At 34.7% G+C, this 20,949-nt stretch overlaps 1 protein-coding gene across 18 annotated transcripts in view; it reads right to left on the reverse strand.

The window, feature by feature from the left end:
* The window catches only part of LARP1B (La ribonucleoprotein 1B), a 130,027-nt gene that overhangs the window by 81,575 nt on the left and 27,503 nt on the right, over positions 1-20,949 (reverse strand). For 15 of the 18 annotated variants that reach the window (XR_005373936.1, XR_005373933.1, XR_005373935.1 and 12 more), the window contains exons 9-12: positions 16,637-16,811; positions 11,583-11,755; positions 6,251-6,328; positions 3,252-3,617 (exon numbers count right to left, since the gene is read on the reverse strand). Coding sequence is in view for 13 of the 18 variants with exons in the window: in XM_038564672.1 (XP_038420600.1) it covers positions 3,252-3,617; positions 6,251-6,328; positions 11,583-11,755; positions 16,637-16,811 (792 nt within the window). In the remaining 5 variants the exon portion in view is untranslated. Of the gene's footprint in view, positions 1-3,251; positions 3,618-6,250; positions 6,329-11,582; positions 11,756-15,062; positions 16,061-16,636; positions 16,812-20,949 lie in introns of those variants that run through there. The other 3 variants (XM_038564671.1, XM_038564670.1, XM_038564678.1) reach the window with 2 other exon arrangements.

Below are 20,949 nucleotides of genomic sequence, written 5' to 3' on the forward strand. Positions count from 1 at the left end.
CCATACCTATCTTCTAGACTACTTTTTAATAACCTCCCAAGTGGATTTCTTCTGGTACTCTTGTACCTTTCTATCTAGTCCATTTTCTTTTCTTTTTTTTTTAAGATTTTATTTATTTATTCATGAGAGACATAGGCAGAGGGAGAAGCAGGCTCCCCACAGGGAGCCTGATGCAGGACCCGATGCTGGGATCTCGCTCAGAGCCAAAGGCAGACGCTCAACTGCTGAGCCACCCAGGAGTCCCTCTAGTCCATTTTCTATCACAATAACCAGAGTTATCTTTTAAAATAAAAATTAGGTGGCTCAGTCAGTTAAGCATTTAATTCTTGGTTTCAGCTCAGGTCATGATCTCAGGGTCGTGACCCCACATCGGGCTCCACACTAAGCACAAAGTCTGCTGGAGATTCTCTCTCCTCCTCTCTCTCTGCTCCTCCCCCTGCTTGCTCTCTCTAAAATAAAATCGTTTAAAAAAGAAAAAGAAAAATTAGATTATGTCCTACTGCCTCTGTAATACTCTCCAAGGTACTTTATTTGAACTTTAGATAAATTCCAAACTATTTAACATGGCCCACAAAACCATAAATGATCAGACTTCTGTCTATATACTGCCATAACTGTCCTCTTCTGTAATACTATGAACAAATGGGCTTGTTTTCAGTTTTTCACATATACCAAATTATTTCCTCCCTCAGATCCTTGCCACTTGCCATTTCCTTTTCCTACTACATGGTTTACCTGGTCTTTGCAGGGTTTAATCTTATGCATACTTCAGATTTCACTGTAACTATGACTTTCTCAGAAGTATTCATTCCCTGACAATCCAACCCAGTAGCATCCTGTTCTTTTCCTTTAGCATGTTTATCATAGGGGTACCTGGGTGGCTCAGTTGGTTAAGTGTCTATCTTCAGCTCAGGTCATGATCCCAGGGTCCTGGGATGAAGCCCCATGTTAAGCTGCCTGCTTGTGGACAGCCTGCTTCTCCCTCTCCTCCCTGCTCCCGTTCTCTCTCACTCTCTCTCAAATAAATAAGTAAAATTTTTTAAAATTCTTTAAAAAATTTTTTTGATATATTTATGATTATTTATTGTGGGTTTATTTCAATGTCTGTCCTCCCAATGATTTGTGAAAACCAGGCATGTAGAGACCCTATTGTTATTTTCCCATTCCATACATAGCACCTAGCACAATGTCTGGCCCACAGCAGGAGTTTAACAAGTATATATTATATCATTATCTTCTTTCCCTTTAAGCAGACCCACAGGAAAAGTACAACTGTAATCAGAAATTACATGTTGAACAAAATTAGAAACAAGGGGAATAAGTCAGGTGATAAGAATGTACATACAGGCTAAAATACAATATACAGGGATCCCTGGGTGGCTCAGCAGTTTGGCGCCTGCCTTTGGCCCAGGGCGTGATCCTAGAGTCCCGGGATCGAGTCCCACATCAGGTTCCCTGCATGGAGCCTGCTTCTCCCTCTGCCTGTGTCTCTGCCTCTCTCTGTGTGTCTCTCATGAATAAATAAATATCTTTAAAAATAAAAAATAAAATAAATAAAATACAATATGCTTATGAAAGAGCCATAATGCTTACAGACATATAGCCAAGATTTCTTTCCCCTAATATTTCATTGATAAGTTGGTAGATGCTGGTTTTTAATTAACTCAATATATGGCTTTTCATTATTGTTGTCTACACTTTAGTGAAAGCAAATAAATAATCACCTACAAATGTTTCTCAAGATGGCCTGAAAGTTATTAGGAGCTCAAAGAATTTCCCCACAGAAGCAATATTATCAACAGTGGTTAGATTTTCTTTGGTTAGTTCATAATGTTTAATCCATAATCCATTTATCCATTTAACAAATATGAACTGAGCACTACTGTGCCAGGAACTGTTGTAGCACTAGAGATAGAATAGTGTACAAAATAAGACAAAAATTCCCATCTTAATAGATCTTATATCCGTGTGATCAAAACAGAAAAGTGCAATATACAGAAAGGTAGATAGTGAAGAACAAAGCAGGGTAGAGAGAGAGGAATGGAGAGAGTGTAACTTTAACCTACTATTTAATTTATTTCTAGCTCTTTCTGTTCCAAAAAGATTTAAGTTAGAGATTACTTAGAGAACCTAAGTATCACAAATAAAATAACAATGCTTAGACAAGGAAAGACTTTAAACCAAGACACTATAAAAACACACTTCCTTTTCATAGCAGCAGACAGAGAGAACTCTTCAGGCTCCTAAGTCACAGAAAAGTTACAATAACCTGAGGCATCGTCTCCAAAAAAGCAATGGCTAGAGAAGGGAAGAGGATGAATGCACTGATAGAAGTTCCAGAAAGAAGAAGAAATGAAGAGCCAAGAAGGAAAGCACACTTCTTGTTAAGGACATGAACCTCCATGGACTGCCACTTTCTTCTATTCAATCACTAGTTGACAGTGATTTCTTCCTACAAACTGTAACTATTTCTGACCAAGATCTCTCTTTTATTTGGCATAGTATAGTTACACAACTTACCCATTATTCTATCCCCCAAACAAATATTTAACTTTTTTAATGTCAGAAAAGGAACCCTTTAATTCCTATCTTTATCATTAAAATTCCTATGAAAGGAATGCAGAGTGTCAGTAGACTACTCTGGTTCTTATATATTTTACCTTAATAAAATATCAGAATGTGGGGTGAAATTCAAGAAGATAAAAAATTGGAACAAGGTTTCAAAGAGCACCCCTAATACAAAAAGGGTGCTTGTACAAGCAGAGACAATCAGCTACTTTAATATGCTATCCTTTGTCCACAACCAGTTCCACTACCATTAAACAGTACCATAGACTAAGGAGAGAATGATGAAAGGGAGCAACAAAAGTAAACCTTCTCTAAAGCCCTGCTCATTTAGCTGGGGTGATAATAGGCCAAGGTAAGAAATGAGCATATAAACTAAGCTTGTCCATAACTTCAGATTTTTTCCTTCTTATATGAAATAGCCTCCTTATTGTTTTTCACTTGAAAAAAGGCTTTTAGTCAGTGAGTGCTAATTTTTTTGAAATTAAAGTACTCATTTCACTGTCATTTTAATAAAATTATTTCTCAGGTTATGACTATCAGATATATTCTGGGAATTTTTCAACATTTTATTTATTCATATTCAAAATATAATAAAATAAAAGCTTCAAATTCAGGAAAATGCAGGGAACCAACATATATTTTAAAAACTGGTATCAGCAGAAATGTTAGCCACAAAAAATTACCTTTATGGCTGTGTGTTTGTTTTCATCTTCTCCCATCCATAGATCCTGTTCATAGTAATATAAGCCATCATTAATGACTTTAGCAAGTTCAGATGTAATTTTTGCCCGAGACATGTGGTTGCCTGTTCGATCTCCTCCAGGATGTTTTCTCATGTAAGGTGGTGTCTGAGTGACAATTAAAATCTTGTTTAAATCCTGGTCATCAATTTCATAATCTGAATCATTATCAGACCAATCCGTAAATGTGTTTTTTCGTCCTTCTATTTGTTCTATCTCTTCATCAAATAAAAAATCAAGCTCTTCTTGCTCTTGCTCATCTGAAGGATACAGCTGATTTGATGCCTCTTCAGGTAGAGATGATGATTCCTGATGGAAGAAAAATGGCATTTTACTTATAAACAAACATTTCTGTCACTTTAAAAATAAACATCACATAATAATGTTACAAATTAGTATTATAAAGCCTGTAAGCCCAGCGACTAGTTAGCAGGCAAATTATGAAAGAAAATCAAGACAGTATTGTTCTGACCCACTAAATGCAAAGAATTTGCTAAACACTTAAGCTTAGCTAAACAAAAAACACAAAATTGAGTAAAAGGAGGATTAAAGAAAGACTCCTTTAAAATTAGAATGGTGGGATGCTGAGGTGGCTCAGCGGTTAGGCATCTGCTTTTGGCTCAGGGCTTGATCCCGCGGTCCTGGGATTGAGTCCCACATTGGGCTCCTTGCATGGAGCCTGCTTCTCCCTCTGCCTCTGTCTCTGCCTGCCTCTCTCTAGGTCTCTCATGAATGAATAAATAAATAAATAAAATCTTTAAAAAATAAAATTAGAATGGTGCCTAAGTCCATCCATTTTAGCAGACCAACTCATCTTACAGATGAGGGGGAAAAAGGCTTAGAGATATGAAATTAATTTGTCCACAATTTCTGAATTAGTCAGAACTAGAACAATCAAGGTTTTCTGACTTCCAAATTCAATAATCTTCCTAGTCTGAATCCTCGCAATTATATTAATGCCATTAGCTAGGTTTCCAATAGCTAATCCCTCTGCCCAATCTTCACCCTCACTTACTGTGGCCTGGTTTTCCTATTAAATTTACCCTAACCTGCACTAAACTGTTGAACTTGACCCTTCCTGAAAAGATTAAAATTGCTTCCTATTAGATGACATAACAAGTCCAAAACATTAGATCCTAGATCTTCTAAAATCCAACCTAGTCTAGATTTACAAAATTCTTAACACAAAAAAAGACTTCTCACTGTCATTTTCCAAGGCCATTCTTTGACCAGTCCTTATCCTTCAGCAAATGCTAACTCTCTTCTGCCTAGAATAAAACAATCCCTCTCTCTCAGAATTTCTATTAATGCAGCATATAGTCATTCAGCCAATAATTATCTGGGTCCTCACTGTGAGCCAAGTACTGTTCAAGGAAAGGATATACAATAATAACTAGTAACTGCCCAGACAGAGCTAATACTCTAGTAACTGGAAGACAGTCCATGATGCTTTTACTTAAAAAAAAAAAAAAAATAGTTTTAACACATTATGAATATATTTAAAAACAAAAACTATATACCTTTGTATTCACATTTGCAAGGGCATGAAAAAAGTCTGAGAATAAACACTGAACTGTTAATAATGGTAAACCTTGGACAGAGTCTCTTTTTACTTTATATCAGTTATATTTAAATTTGTTTCAAACAAAAATTTTTCACTCATGAGGAAGAGACAAGAGATTTGAGGTTGAAGAGGACTTAACTGAGCATACTTATAGTAATGATTCACAGTAAAGAAAAGAATAAATTCATATCAATATAAAAACAAGTATTATACCATCAGAAAAATCAGAAATTGTTCTGACTTTCTGGAAGGTAGAAAGCCAATGGGATTGGACTGATAATGAATAAGGCTAAAGGAAACAGCAACTTTGAATCCATATAAAGACAGACACTTGTTCCACTGAAGTCCTAGAAAGTTCTGAGATGGTAAGCAAAATGAGCAGGAACAGACTATGTGACAGCCATTAAAATGGATATTTGAGAAACCAACTATAGAATATAGCTAGAACAGTCCATCCAACACCCTTATCTGAGAATATGAAGTTATAAAATCTGCTCCTGACTTAAAGTCCAAGAATTGCTTTCTAAACAAAAATTTGCTAAGAGAATGTTCATGGAAAGAAGCTGAACAAATCCCAGTATTATTCTAAACTTCTAGAACAGGGTTGTGGGGAAAATGATAAGATAATTTTACCAATGAATATAGTACACTAAGGAATTCCATCTCCCAGAGAAAAGTACTGATTTTATCAATTCTGGAGATCCAGAACTAGCATGACTATTCTCTGCCAAGGTCTAGAAGTCTAACAGGACTTTTACTCTTAACCAAAAGTGTGCACAATCACACCTCACATTCAGGAGAAAAGCTGTCTGGATGAGCAGATCTTCAAGGCCACAAAAGAAGTCCATACCAATTTATCAGTAACTAATATGAACCATCAACTAAAGATCACCACATATTAAGAAATAATCATAACCCTAAAAGAGGACTCAAAAAAAGGTGGAAATATCATAATACAGAATCTATTTTAAGTTTCCAACTCCAGAAAAACAGTAGCCAGATGATAAATCAAACATCAGATAAAAAATACCAAAACTTGGAAAAAAAAAAAAGAAAGAAACATAAGTTTTCCCCAAATAAAGGACATGAATATTCAACACAGTAAATAAAAACAAACCAACTCGAGTATATCATCTGAAATTTTAAGAGTGGGGATGAAGAAATAATCTTAAAACCTCAACAACAATAAAATCACCTGATACAAAAAAATCTAAAGGGACGAAATTTCACAAGAAAAAACTGACCAAGGAAACAGTGGAAAAAGCTTTTAAATTTCTAAAACTATCTCTGAACAGCTATACCCACTCCAGAATGTATATTTTTAAATGATCATTGTTTTTAATAAGTATGTTAGCAATGTTGTCATTAAGTAACCTACCTTAGCAGGTATCACTGAAATATCTAGGCCCCCAGAACCTACAGTCAAGTCAGCTTTCCTCCAAGCCAGATCTTTACTCTGTAATAGCAGAATACATTTCAGATCTTACTAATGGCACCAACAATCTTTGGCCATAAAACTGAAGGTCCTAGATTTTATATGATTCTCTTTCCACTATTAAAACCAGATGCAAAAAACAAAAACAAAAACAAAAACAAAAACAAAAAACAGATGCCGGGCAGCCCAGGTGGCTCAGCGGTTTGGCCCTGCCTTTGGCCCAGGGTGTGATCCTGGAGACCTGGGATCAAGTCCCACATTGGGCTCCCTGCATGGAGCCTGCTTCTCCCTCTGTCTGTGTCTCTGCCTCTATCTCTCATGAATAAACAAACAGAATATAAATAAGTAAGTAAATAAATACATATATACATACATACATACCAGATGTCATTAGCAATTTTCTGGCCCTATATATCGGAATCCAATATCTACCCTTCCAAAAACTCTTTTTTTCTAATTGAGTCAAAGATGCTATTAATTTTAACAGGAATCATTATTTTGTTTTTAAAAATCAGAACAATTTTGCTTTATTAATTAGCACACTCCCTGATTTAAGCCCCTTTAGAAAAAGAAATCAGTTTTGGAGAATTTTAAGTTGCTTGGCACCCAACTAGTCTTTGTATTAATTTCTGGTACTTCGTAACTTTCCTTTGCCAGCTCCTGTAAGAAAGAGAAAATATTTCTTTTTTTTTATTTGAGAATAGTTGATACACAACGCTGCATTAGTTTCAGGTGTACAACATATCAATTCAACTAAGCTTTATGTTATGCTGTGCTCACAAGTGTAGCAACCATCTGTCACCATAAAATGCTCTTACAATATCAATGGCTACATTCTCTATGTTGTATCTTTTATTAATATGATTTATTCATTCCATAACTGGAAGCCTTTATCTCCCTCTCCCTTCACCCATTTTGTCTATATCCCCTCATCCTCTGCCCTTCTGGGAAACATCAGTTTGTTCTCTGTATTTACAGGTCTGAGTCTGCTTTTTTTTTCACTTTTTTATTTTGTTTTTTAGATTCCACCTGAGTGAAATCCAATAGTATTTGCCTTTTTCAGTTTGACTTATTTAACTTAGCGTAATATCCCCAGATCCAAATATCACAAATGACACGATCTCCATCCTGTTTTATGGCTAGTATTCCATTATATATGCATACCCTATCCTCCCTATCTATTCATCTATCAATGGACACTTAGGTTGCTTCCATATCTTGCCTATTGTAAATAATACTGCAATAAACATTAGCATGTCTTTTTGAATTAATACTTTCATTTTCTAAATTTTTTTTTAATTTTTTATTTATTTATGATAGTCACACAGAGAGAGAGAGAGAGAGGCAGAGACACAGGCAGAGGGAGAAGCAGGCTCCATGCACCGGGAGCCCGACGTGGGATTCGATCCCGGGTCTCCAGGATCGCGCCCTGGGCCAAAGGCAGGCGCCAAACCACTGCGCCACCCAGGGATCCCAATACTTTCATTTTCTTTGGGTAAATACTCAATAGTGGAATACCTGATCATATGGTAATTTTGATTTTTAAACTTTTTAAGGAAATTCCATACCATCTTCTGTGGCTGTATCAATTTATTCCCCTACCAACAGTATATAAAGTAGGAACCATTATTTTAAAAGAAATATTGAAATGTGGAGTTTTTCTAATGTGAAGGAAAACACAGAGATCTTGGAATAAATACAATACTATACAATCTTTGTCAATGATCCAGGACACTATCCTTTTGTTTTGTTTTTGTCAGGACATGGTCCTTATCCTCCCTAGCTATACAGCGATGTTATTTGCCATGATAAATATAGAAACTAAGTTCTTTAGAAAATCTTATTTGGAGAAAGCTGCTTTAGGTTTTTAAAAACTTATTTTATTATAATAAATTTATTTTTTATTGATGTTCAATCTGCCAACATACAGAATAACACCCAGTGCTCATGCCGTCAAGTGCCCACTTCAGTGCCCGCCACCCAGGCACCCCTACCCGCCGCCCTCGTCCCCTTCCACCACCCCTAGTTCGTTTCCCAGAATTAGGAGTCTTCCATGTTCTGTCTCCCTTTCTGATATTTCCACTTATTTTTTCTCCTTTCCCCTTTATTCCCTTTCACTATTTTTTATATTCCCCAAATGAATGAGACCATACAATGTTTGTCCTTCTCCGATTGACTTACTTCACTCAGCATAATACCCTCCAGTTCCATCCACGTTGAAGCAAATGGTGGGTATTTGTCATTTCTAATGGCTGAGTAATATTCCATTGTATACATAGACCACATCTTCTTTATCCAGTCATCTTTCGATGGACACCGAGGCTCCTTTCACAGTTTGGCTATTGTGGACATTGCTGCTAGAAACATCGGGGTGCAGGTGTCCAGGTGTTTCATTGCATCTGTATCTTTGGGGTAAATCCCCAGCAGTGCAATTGCTGGGTCGTAGGGCAGGTCTATTTTTAACTGTTTGAGGAACCTCCACACAGTTTTCCAGAGTGGCTGCACCAGTTCACATTCCCACCAACAGTGTAAGAGGGTTCCCTTTTCTCCGCATCCTCTCCAACATTTGTGGTTTCCTGCCTTGTTAATTTTCCCCATTCCCACTGGTGTGAAGTGGTATCTCATTGTGGTTTTGATTTGTATTTCCCTGATGGCAAGTCACGCAGAGCATTTCCTCATGTGCGTGTTGGCCATGTCTATGTCTTCCTCTGTGAGATTTCTGTTCATGTCTTTTGCACATTTCATGATTGGATTGTTTGTTTCTTTGCTGTTGAGTTTAATAAGTTCTTTATAGATATTGGAAACTAGCCCTTTATCTGATACGTCATTTGCAAATATCTTCTCCCATTCTGTAGGTTGTCTTTGACTTTCGTTGATTGTATCCTTTGCTGTGCAGAAGCTTCTTATCTTGATGAAGTCCCAATAGTTGATTCTTGCTTTTGTTTCATTTGCCTTCGTGGATGTATCTTGCAAGAAGTTACTGTGGCTGAGTTCAAAAAGGGTGTTGCCTGTGTTTTCCTCTAGGATTTTGATGGAATCTTGTCTCACGTTTAGATCTTTCATCCATTTTGAGTTTATCTTTGTGTATGGTGCAAGAGAGTGGGCTAGTTTCATTCTTCTGCACGTGGCTGTCCAATTTTCCCAGCACCATTTATTGAAGAGACTGTCTTTCTTCCAGTGGATAGTCTTTCCTCCTTTGTCAAATATTAGTTGACCATAAAGTTGAGGGTCCACTTCTGGATTCTCTATTCTGTTCCATTGACCTATGTGTCTGTTTTTGTGCCAGTACCACACTGTCTTGATGACCACAGCTTTGTAGTACAACCTGAAATCTGGCATTGTGATGCCCCCAGATATGGTTTTCTTTTTTAAAATTCCCCTGGCTATTCGGGGTCTTTTCTGATTCCACACAAATCTTAAAATAATTTGTTCTAACTCTCTGAAGAAAGTCCATGGTATTTTGATAGGGATTGCATCAAACGTGTAAATTGCCCTGGGTAACATTGACATTTTCACAATATTAATTCTGCCAATCCATGAGCATGGAATATTTTTCCATCTCTTTGTGTCTTCCTCAATTTCTTTCAGAAGTGTTCTATAGTTTTTAGGGTATAGATCCTTAAAAAGACTTATTTATTTTTATTTTTAAATTTTTTAGAGAGAGAGAGCATAAGTGGGGGAGGAATGGGGAGGGAGCATGAGGGAAGTGAAGATAATCTCAAGCAGACTCTGTGCTGAGTCCCACATGGGGCTGGATCTGGCCACCCTGAGATCATGACTTAAGCCAAAACCAAGAGTTGGACACTTACCCATTGAACCACCCAGATGTCCCCTCCTAAAGGGGGTAAAAATAATAAGAACCACCTCTTTTAACATTTAAATACAACATGCTTAGCCACCATTGCTAATTAAAATTTGATTTTAGGGTTTGATTAGGGTCTTCCAAACTCAGCATTCCTGACCTGTTAGACATGATAATTCTTTGTTTTGGGGAAAGGGGGGTGCACTGTAGGATGTTTAGCAGGATCTTTGGCCTCCACTCACAAAATGCAATAGCACTCCCCCAGTTTTAACAACCAAAAATGTTTCCAGACATTGCCAAATACCCCAATGAAGCAAAATTTCATCACTCCATTCCTCCAGTAGAGAATCACTCTTAAATCCCCTCATGCTTCCCTTCTTCATGCTGTGATGGTAAGGATAAAGAGCCTTATTTATAATATTCTTCAATCTGATAGTCTTCTTTATCCTTCCCAATTCCAAGTCCTATTATTTTCAGTGACCTTACCTTCTCCTTACAGAGCTTACTTTCAATATTTGAATCATTGGAGTACCACTCTTTCTGCATTTATTTGTGGTAAACTTTTTACTTTGAGCTAATAGTACATTCATATACAGTTGCAACAAACAGAAAACTTACAATTTTTTTTACCCTGTTTCTCTCAATAGTAACATCTTAAAGTATATAGCACAATATTACAAACATATACACTGAAATGTAAAATAACCCATTAATCTTACTGAAATCTCCCACTACTTGTACTTATTTTATTTTATTTTATTTTATTTTTTTTGTACTTATTTTATTTATGGTTTAGATCAGAGCAATTTTTAGCACTTTTGAAATTTTGTGTATCCAAACATGAGTCAAAAATACAGCAGTTCTGCCATCAAGAATCTCTCCTGTGGTTTCATAACATCTCACTCCCTCATGCACTCTTAAGAAATCAATTTTTTCCTTTCTCAGCATACACAAAAATCACCAAAACACATATATACCTGATTTGTACCCTTTATAAATAATAAGGTCACAAATAATAACAAACTGGTAATACAAATTCACAATTTATAAAGATTATCAGCTTTAAAAAATTTGAATTTAGTTACAAGTAAAAAGACCATGTCAAAATATTCTTAAATCATTTTTTTTTTAAGATTTTATTTATTCATGAGAGACATGCAGAGAGGCAGAGACACAGGCAGAGGGAGAAGCAGGCTCCATGCAAGGAGCCCGATGTGCGATTCAAACCCAGGAATCTGGGATCACTCCCTGAGCCAAAGGCAGGCGCCCAACCACTGAGCCACTCAGGCGTCCCAAGATAAATTTTTTAACTTATTTTCAACTACTGAGTAAACTGTTTTTACTTATGGCCAATGGATCCAATTTTTACAATTTTTTAAACTTTTCCAAATTGTATATATTTACTTGACAAACAAAATACACTGGCCTTACTACAGGAATGTACTACACTTCACTTGGTTTATAACAATTTACCTTCAATTTCACTGGAGATGGACGATGTCTCTTTTTTACTTCTATCCAAGGTTCTGAGTCCAAGTCAGGCAAACTAGTAGACAAACCTCTAGACATTGCTTGAAGATTACTTGTTTCAGTATTTTTCTTTGGGTTCAGCAGACTTCCAATTCTTGGAGAATTTGGGGCAGATTCTAAAATTTTAAGTTAGTACTTAGTTAAAACAATGGTTTTCTTACTGATAAAATACTTCATTTTCTTTACTTGGGCTTGATTTTTTTTTTCCAACAAAAACATGATCAATCAAATCTCAATTACAATTTTTCCAAAGACTTTCAAACCTGAAAAGATGTAATTTAAGATGTATCTGAGGGAAGCCAATGAATAATAGATAAAAGAAATGTCACCAACTCTTACACAGATCACATTCATTTAAACTTCTTAAGCATATCAATTGAGTCACTCACTGTGATAATACATCTAATTTGGGAGTTAATTCCCTGTGAAACCTTAAAATCTATCAATTATAATGAAATTACGGAATCTCAAACACTATTAAGCCATAGAGTAAATGCATATTTTATTCAAGGCAGTATCAGTCCTTTACTGTTCTGTTATAATCTATAGTAAGGCAGTCATTATTCATAATTTTCTTATTTCCTTTGCTTAAAGAGTTTTACCTAAATGCAATGTACCCACTTAGCTCATATTGGATACTATAAAGAACAGAATGCCACATTATTAAACTGCACTGCCCTGGGCACCTGGGTGTCTCAGTCATTTAAGGGTCTGTCTCCCTTCAGCTCAGGTCAGGAATTCCACATCAGGCTCCCTGCCCAGTGGGGAGTCTGCTTCTCTCTCTACCCCTCCCCCCATGCTCCTTCTGTCTCTCTCAAAAAATAAAAACCTTTAATAAAACAATTTACATTGCCCTGGCCATAAAATTTAAAACATTTTTTAAAACTCTGATGGAATTAAAAATGCTTTTCTCCACACTATATAATCAAAATAAATGCATGCTCTATAAATAAAATCCTAATCACTTTAAAATTTTTTTAAAAGTCAAAAGAATACTTATTTTAAGTTATAATGCAATATGTACTTCCTTTGGACAAAATGTTTTAAGTACAAATTAATACTCTAAAATTCTAAACATCATTTAATTTAGTCCCGAAAGTCAGTTACTTGAAAATATTGCAAAGGTTGAATATTACATATAGAAAGCTGATATAAATCAACAGAAACAATTCTTTTATTTACTAAATGAAAATGGAAAGGCACATTCCAGGAGTTTGGGTTTGAGAAGAATATTCCAAGATTTTACTCTCATCTACTACATGCTAGAATCAAATAAGTTATTATCCTCTCCATGAACACAGTTAGATCCAGGATTCAAATATCAAATGACTACATTACTTTTTTTAAGAATACATTGCTTCGTAACAGAAAAGACTCTAAAACTGCATTGTCCAGTATGTAGCCACTGGTCATATGGAGTTAATGAGCACTTGAAACAGGAGTAGTCCTAACATGTGCTAGTAAGTGTAAGTAAGATACATATCAGATTTCAAAAAAATCTAAAAATATAAAATGGATCTTTTTTTATATTAATGTTAATTAATATAAAATTTTTATATTAATGTTACAATATTTGGGTATATTAAAATATTTTAAGTATCATTAAAATTAGTTTCATTTGTTTTATGACTTTTCAGGTTTTAAAATTATTAGGGTTACATGTGCAGCAAACATTGTATTTTTATTGGACATTGCAGCTTACAACTTTCTTAGTTAACAGTACATATATTATCAATTGATCCACAGAGGTAGTACCAGTGAAATGCTAGACTTGGGCTGCAAGTATTAATATTAAAGTTATAGGAATGGGAATACATTAAATAGCAGAAAACCCTATTTCTAATACTATAAATCACCTATGCTCATGCAGTAAAAATAGACTGAGAACCACCACCCTAACAAGTACGAGAATTAACTAAATTACTACGCATAGTTCACATATAAATTATAAGAACACCACCTGGCACATGGAAGGGAAAATCAGTTAACTACTATTTTTAACACAGAAATTTAATCTTTAAATGCTTACTTAAGTTTATTATATAATCATCTCTAAATACTCTCTAAGCTTGAAAGTTTCTATCATGAACTCAACAGTTTTACTATATCCACAACATGTGCTTATAAATTAAATGACATCAAAATACCAAAGAATTTGGGTAAGACAATAAAATTTAGAATAGTCTGAGTTTTTAAAAGGAAATATTCACCTTGTAATTACTTATAATTACCACATTATCTCTTTTCTTTTACAATGAAAAGACTTCAAACATTATGTGTACAAATTTTAAAGGTAATGGTAAAGCCCTAATCTTCCAAGAACAAATGAATATTACTTGGATGACTTGACATTAAACTTACAGATAAAAATTTAGATGCATACTTTGACACTTAAAGGTTCTAATTTGTGAAAACATAGAAAAAAGTTTATCTTTGCTGTTTTCATTAATTGAAAATTGTCAACATCACTCTCCAGAGGTAAATCACCATATATATTCCATGATTATCTATCTAATTTCACTTCTTTATCCACTGTGAAACCAGGTAATTATATAGATTGCTTTAAAAGGATTAAATACTTTATGTGTGGCACATTCAGGAATACTTCTGTAACTTTTCAAAGGAAATTCCACAGCTTATTCAAAAATCATTAAGGATCCTTCTACACATTTTTCAAAGAACCAAAAACAATACCAAAAAACCCCAAGATGGTCAGGTACCTCTCTCAATTTTGATGAATGAAATCCTTTTACTTAAAGAGTTGATACTATAATACTATATCCACAGAACTGTAAAACCTAAATTTTAAAATTAACATCTTACCATTCCCATAATCAACATTTTCTGGTGCATTGAGGTCCTCTGTTCAGTGCAAAGGTGAACTCATGTTACACAATTCAACCTCCATAGAGGGAAAAATAGACATTTTAATTTCTTTGATGGAAAAAAACAAAAATGTTTAAATATCTAACCATATAAATCCCTCATAAAATATACATCAATGGTTATGTTTTTGAAATTTAAAGTCTTCTCATCAGAGAGAGAGGATATAGATAAAATTTCTTTACCTAAAGGTACAGATAAACACCATCTACATTTCCTATTCCTACATCCATTTCAAATTTTTGGTGGCATAATTCTCTCTAATGAATTTAGGACCTAAGGCTTTCTCATCAGAGGATAACTATTAAGGGCAGAAATTCATGGAAAAGGCTGAATTTACGTATTTATTCCTATGGCGTAATGTGAATCTGTGTAATTCTACGAACATTCTTTCTATATACCTTCATTATCCATCTAATTACAGATCTATAATCTAAAGAACCTAAGAACTTTGACATTTAAATATACAGTGATTTGTTTTGATAATATGTATGAGATGTAAATGAGTGTATATTTAAAAAACACAAAATGTACAAGACATTGTGATTTTATTCTTGCAAATTTTATTAATAATGCATAAATGGTTAAATGAACAGGCATCACCAAGTTAACTGACCTACCTTAGCTAACCTGTGAAAAAAGTATTTTCTATTTTTATCTAACCCACCTAATGCCTGTTCATAAGCAGGTTAAAAATGTCATCTTGGACCCCAAATTTACACAAATAAATTAATCTAACTCATACAATCAGACATTAAGTCTTTAAGAAAACCTAAAAAATATCACTTTTCTTCAACTTTTAAAACATCTGCCCAAGTTGCTTGCTAAGGTTAGAGGCACAGAGGGCTGACAATCAAAGGAACACTAAATAAAAATATCTGTCAGACTGTCCATCGGTACTTTATTGATGGCAGGTCTCACGTCACGTACTGGTGTATAAAAAATATATTTTGAGGAGTTTAGAAAAAAAATAGTCTTGTTTATTTCTCAAATTTCTTATCCTTCAATGTCCACATTAACACATCATATAGTCCATGTGAAGTAAGATGACAATATGGGAGCTGTACACTGTACACTACACAGAAGAGCAAATCAAATAGCAAAGGACCTAACAATCTGGGAAATGCCACTCGTGCCTCTCTAGGTTTGCTTTATTGATTGGGACACAGGTACACAAGTCTGGAAGGATAAGACAGTATCTTGCAATATTCCCAGAATGATAATTAACTTTCCCACCATAAATAAAAGTAGCACATGCAGCTCAGGCTAATTACACACAAATGGGTGGCTCCTATAAAAACCACTGCAGTCCTCTGGTCTCTCTCCTCATCATCACAAAGGCGTTTATCTCCAGTGTAGTGGTGGCCCAACCTCCTCCACAAGGAGTCGGGAGTAGACATTCTTGCACAGCAGTAAGTCTGGTCGCTTTCATTTCTGCAGCACGATTTGTTCCAATGTTTATAATATTTCAGTGAGTCACCTATTCCTCTGCATATTCGATCAAATGACATCCAAGCATCAGTAGATCATCACCCTGACTGAAAAAAGTTTAAGCACACACATTTTTTTCCCAAGAGGGAATGTCTTAAAAATGATCCAGGAAAATAATTCTTAATATTAAAGCAGTTTTTGGAAATTCTAATCACCATGAATCCTTTAACCTATAATAACTTCATAACAGTACCCCAATGCTGCTTTTGAATATAGGTCATCCCATCTTTACGAGATTGAAGCACACTAGTAACAAAATTAAAGTCAGCCCCACCCTTGAGTCTTAAGACTTTTAAACTACTTTAGACTACACCAATCTTACAAGAGGAAACCGACACAACATATCTATAATCATCTAGGTAAAATTAAGATAGGTATAAATTCCACATATGACAAAGTACACAATTTAAGAATAGGGCAGAGCTTTACCCATAATTCTTAAATCACTTCGTAACTTATGGCTCTGAGGGGTGGGGGCAAAATGAATAGAATTTAGAGCATCAAAAGTCATTTAGTTATCTTTTAATTTTTCTATAGAATCTAAATAAACTTTTTTAAAGGATAGGCAAATTGGACAAAATAGCCCACCATTACACTGCTTGCTCTAGAAGAAAAGCTGTTACCTGTATGTGAACAAAAGGCTTGGCCTGGTACAAACTCTGGGCAATCAATCAGTTGAGAGAAGTCTGTTTGTGGCACACTACGTGGAGGAGGGCCTGGAATTGGCCACTTTTCTGGTTCTATCTTTTTTCTCATTTTCTCATCCACAATTTCCACTTCTGTGCTATCTTTCAGTGCCTATAAAGAGATATTTTGATCTATTAAAGAACTATCATTCAAAAAACTATAATTGTACATACTATACTTCTAATAACCTAAAAAAAATTTTAATTTGACAGTAGCAGAAATTATCACAGTAAATGTTTCAAAAATATCAATGAATTAATTACTTAGAACAAATCTCTAAAGCATTTGCCCCTGTGATAGGTAACAGATATCCTCATATAACATGCAACAGATAACTTGGTTTTCACAACAGAATAGGATTATTACATCAACTAGAAGCAAACTACTTTTACCATAATTTACTTCCAGTTTTATTCTCTCATATTTCCTTTTATCTTACCTTAATACCACCAAATAAAATTAACTCTATTTTAATAATTATCACCATTACTTAAAATACAAGAAATACACATACACATTCCTGACAATACCCTATAATGTACACAGAGAGGAAACTGAGGCTCAAATAGATAAAGGACCTTGATAAAAATCACAGACTGCATATGAGGCAATACTAGGACTCATATAATATACTGACCACCACTAAAACTCTTAGCCACTGGCTATAGTGCTTCGCAAAATAAATATGCTATAATTTAATGATAAAATAAAACTAGGAAAAAAAAAACCCTCAAAATAAGATTTATTGATCTGAATTCTACCTGAAATTCAAGGGTACTCACCTTTTAAGAATTAAATCAGGAAAAATATAAATATAAAAACTGAACATATATGTTATTTTATAAAAGTTAAAACTCACCATATTTTAGTGAAAGAACATATTATATGCATTACTTTTTACATGTGTATGCCCCCCTTAGTATTAGTATAGTACTCAGTTTGCAAGTTATATTTTCTGTAACTGGACAGTACTTTAAAATTATTAAAATTTATTTTTTCTTTTATTTTAAAGATTTTATTTGTTCATGAGAGACACAGAGAGAGGCAGAGACATAGTCAGAGGGAGAAGCAGGCTCCACGCAGGGAGCCTGATGTGGGACTCCATCCCGGGACTCCAGGATCACGCCCTGAGCCAAAGGCAGACGCTTAACCACAAAACCACCCAGGCATCCCTAAAAATTATTCTAAAACAAATTTGGATGGGAATCAGGATACTCTGAAAAAATAGTCTGAAATACGGAATAAAGGAATTAAGGAAGAAACCTATGATAAGGGGTTTGAATTGGTGATAGCTATAATTTTTCCTAATATATATTTTCCTGGTTTTATCTACTGAACATTTTAGAAACAATGACACCCTAGTAGCAAACCCTGGTATACCCAGGATCCAGATCCTCACCACAACATGAATGAATTTCAAAAACTACCAATGAAAAAGTCAGGAGACAGAAGAATCCCATTAACTCAAATGCATACAAATAAAACAGATAAAATTAATCTACGCTAATATAATCAGAAAAGTGGTTTGGGATGGAGCAGAGGGTTGCGGGAGGAGCAGGACCGACTGACTAGGAAGGGCCATTAAGGACGTTCTTAGAGTAATGGGCTAGATCTTTCTGAGGGTAGGCTTATACAATTTCGAAATTCAATGAACCTAAGACTCCTGCATTTTACATACACCTGAATTAAAAAAAAAAACACTTTGAAACTTTCCTATTGTTTTCAATTTTTCAGAACAGTGTTTGGAAAAAGAATGCCAATATGTTGATAGAATATGGAGCAAGTGAAACATTCAATGGTGGTACTTTTAACTGGTTCAGTAATTTGGAAAAAATGTTTAGCAGTTATCTACAAAAACTGAGTGTATGTATGTATCCTATTACCCATGATTTCAAAGGAAAATAAGTGCATGTGACCATCAAAAAATATGTACAATAATGTTCACAACAGTACTACAGATTCAAACTGGAAAGAATCCATGTATCTATAAATAGCACCATGGAGAAGTATATTGTTTTATATTCATATAATGAAGTTCTGTCCCAACATGGATAATGAACAACTGTTACACACCAAAAACATGGATAAACCTCACAGAAGTGATAAGGACAAGTCAGATAGAGAAGAGTACACATACTGATTAGATGAAATTGAAAAACAAATGAAAGCTCTGAGGAGCAATTACCCTTGAGGAGAACAGTGGTACAGGCTAGGAGAGGGCAAAATGGAACTTTCTGGGACACTGTAAACGTTCTCTATCTTAATCTAGGAGGCAATTACACAACTATATACATTGAAAAAAGTCATCTGTGATCCTATAATTTCTAATATACAGTGTACAAATCATGTCTCAATGTAAAAAGAAATTGAGTGGGGGAAAAAAACCAAAGTTGTTTACATACGACTACTGAATAATCTAATATATGCTTTTTTTTTTTTTTTTTTTTTTTTTTTAGAAAAAGGGCATTATAAGATATGTAGTATAACATGTACTAATCTCAGGAGAAATAACACATAAAAAGGAAGTAACACTGATTGTTACCAAGAAAAGCTTAACTAGTTCACTGTTTGGGAAAGATGAGAAGGAAATTTGTCACTACATACCCTCTGAATTTTAAATCACAGGGAATTTATTCCCTATTGAAAATGTTCAGGAAGAAAATAAAAGAGAACAGAACTGAATGTTGTGATTTGGACCTTCAAAACATCACACAAAAATTATATTTTATACAAAATTAAGAAAAAGACCTAGACAAAACAAGAGTTTTATTTAAACCAAACCATGATTATCTTGAACTCCTAAACAGTGAGTTATAGTATTCAATTACTATCTCTGGGGGAGCCTGGGTGGCTCAGTGGTTGAGTGTCTGCCTTCAGCTCAGGGCTGGGATCGAGTCCCACATCGGTCTCCTCACAGGGAGTCTGCTTCTCCCTTTACTTATGTTTCTTCCTCTCGGTCTCATGAATAAATAAATAAAATCTTAAAAAAAAAAAATTCTGGATACCTGAAGGCTTTTCTAATTATTAATTTAGGTCCTTTTCTTAGTGGTATTTATTACTATGAACAACCACCAATGTTAGAATATAAAGATAATGTATTCCTAGTTCCTGTCCTATGCCTCATACTAAAAGAAAAGATTTCCAAGTGCAAAGACTTAGAGATAAGACAGAGGCACACAGATTGAGGAACCATAGTCAGTCAATTTGGAAGATAGTTTCAGATGAGAATAGTATGAATAGCTTAAGAGCCTTATAAATATTACATTAATTACTTCTCTTAAGCCCTTATACTCTATTTTAAGTATAATTTGCCCTATTTTTACAATGAGAAAACAAGCATGAAAAAGTAACTTAGTTATACAACTGATTAGCTACAGATCAAGGATTAATTGAATATTAAAAAAAAAAAAAAGTCACGAATAGCTCTCAGCTGTGGAGCAAAAATCAAGAATGCAGTAAACTGGATCTACCATATGATCCAGCAATTCCACTTCTGTGTATACACCCAAAGAAAATGAAAACAGATTCTGGAGAGATATCTGCATGCCTACGTTTACTGCAACATTATTCACAGTAGCTAAGATAGGGAAACAAACTAAATGCCCAACAACAGATGAAGAGCGGCATGCAGGCATGCATGCAAGCATACACACATACACACACACACACACATCAGATATATCCATATAGATCTATGTATCAGAATATTATTCAGCCATGAGATAGGAGAACATCTTGCCATTTGCAACATGGATGGACCTTATGGACATTATGCTAAATATGGTAAGTCAGAGGAAGACAAGTACTATATGATATCACTTATATGTGGAATCTTAAAAAGTTAAACTTAAAGAAAAAAAGTAAAATGGTGGTTACCAAGAAACAGCAGGTGGGGGGATAAGACTGATGTTTTTTAAGAGGACTAACTTGCGCCAAGTTGTGAATAATCCAAAGAGATTTCATGCACAGTACAATGACTACAGACAATACTGTATTATAATTATGTGATAAATATCACTATAATAGCAATCATTTAATGCTATATATATATCAATGTAAAAAACAAAAGCACATACAGGAAGCTGAAAATGGATGGGAAGAAACAGATTCAGTAAGATTGGATGTGTAGAAAACCTCAACCAAGGCAGATAGGGGTGTGAAATAAAATAGCTTCTTTTGAGGGTTTTTCAAGAAAGGAAAGACTTGAGCATATTAAAATACATATAACAAAAAGCTGATAGAATTGAAA

This window comes from Canis lupus, chromosome 19 (assembly GCF_011100685.1).
Source record: "Canis lupus familiaris isolate Mischka breed German Shepherd chromosome 19, alternate assembly UU_Cfam_GSD_1.0, whole genome shotgun sequence".
In the NCBI taxonomy this organism is placed as follows: Eukaryota; Metazoa; Chordata; class Mammalia; order Carnivora; family Canidae; genus Canis; species Canis lupus.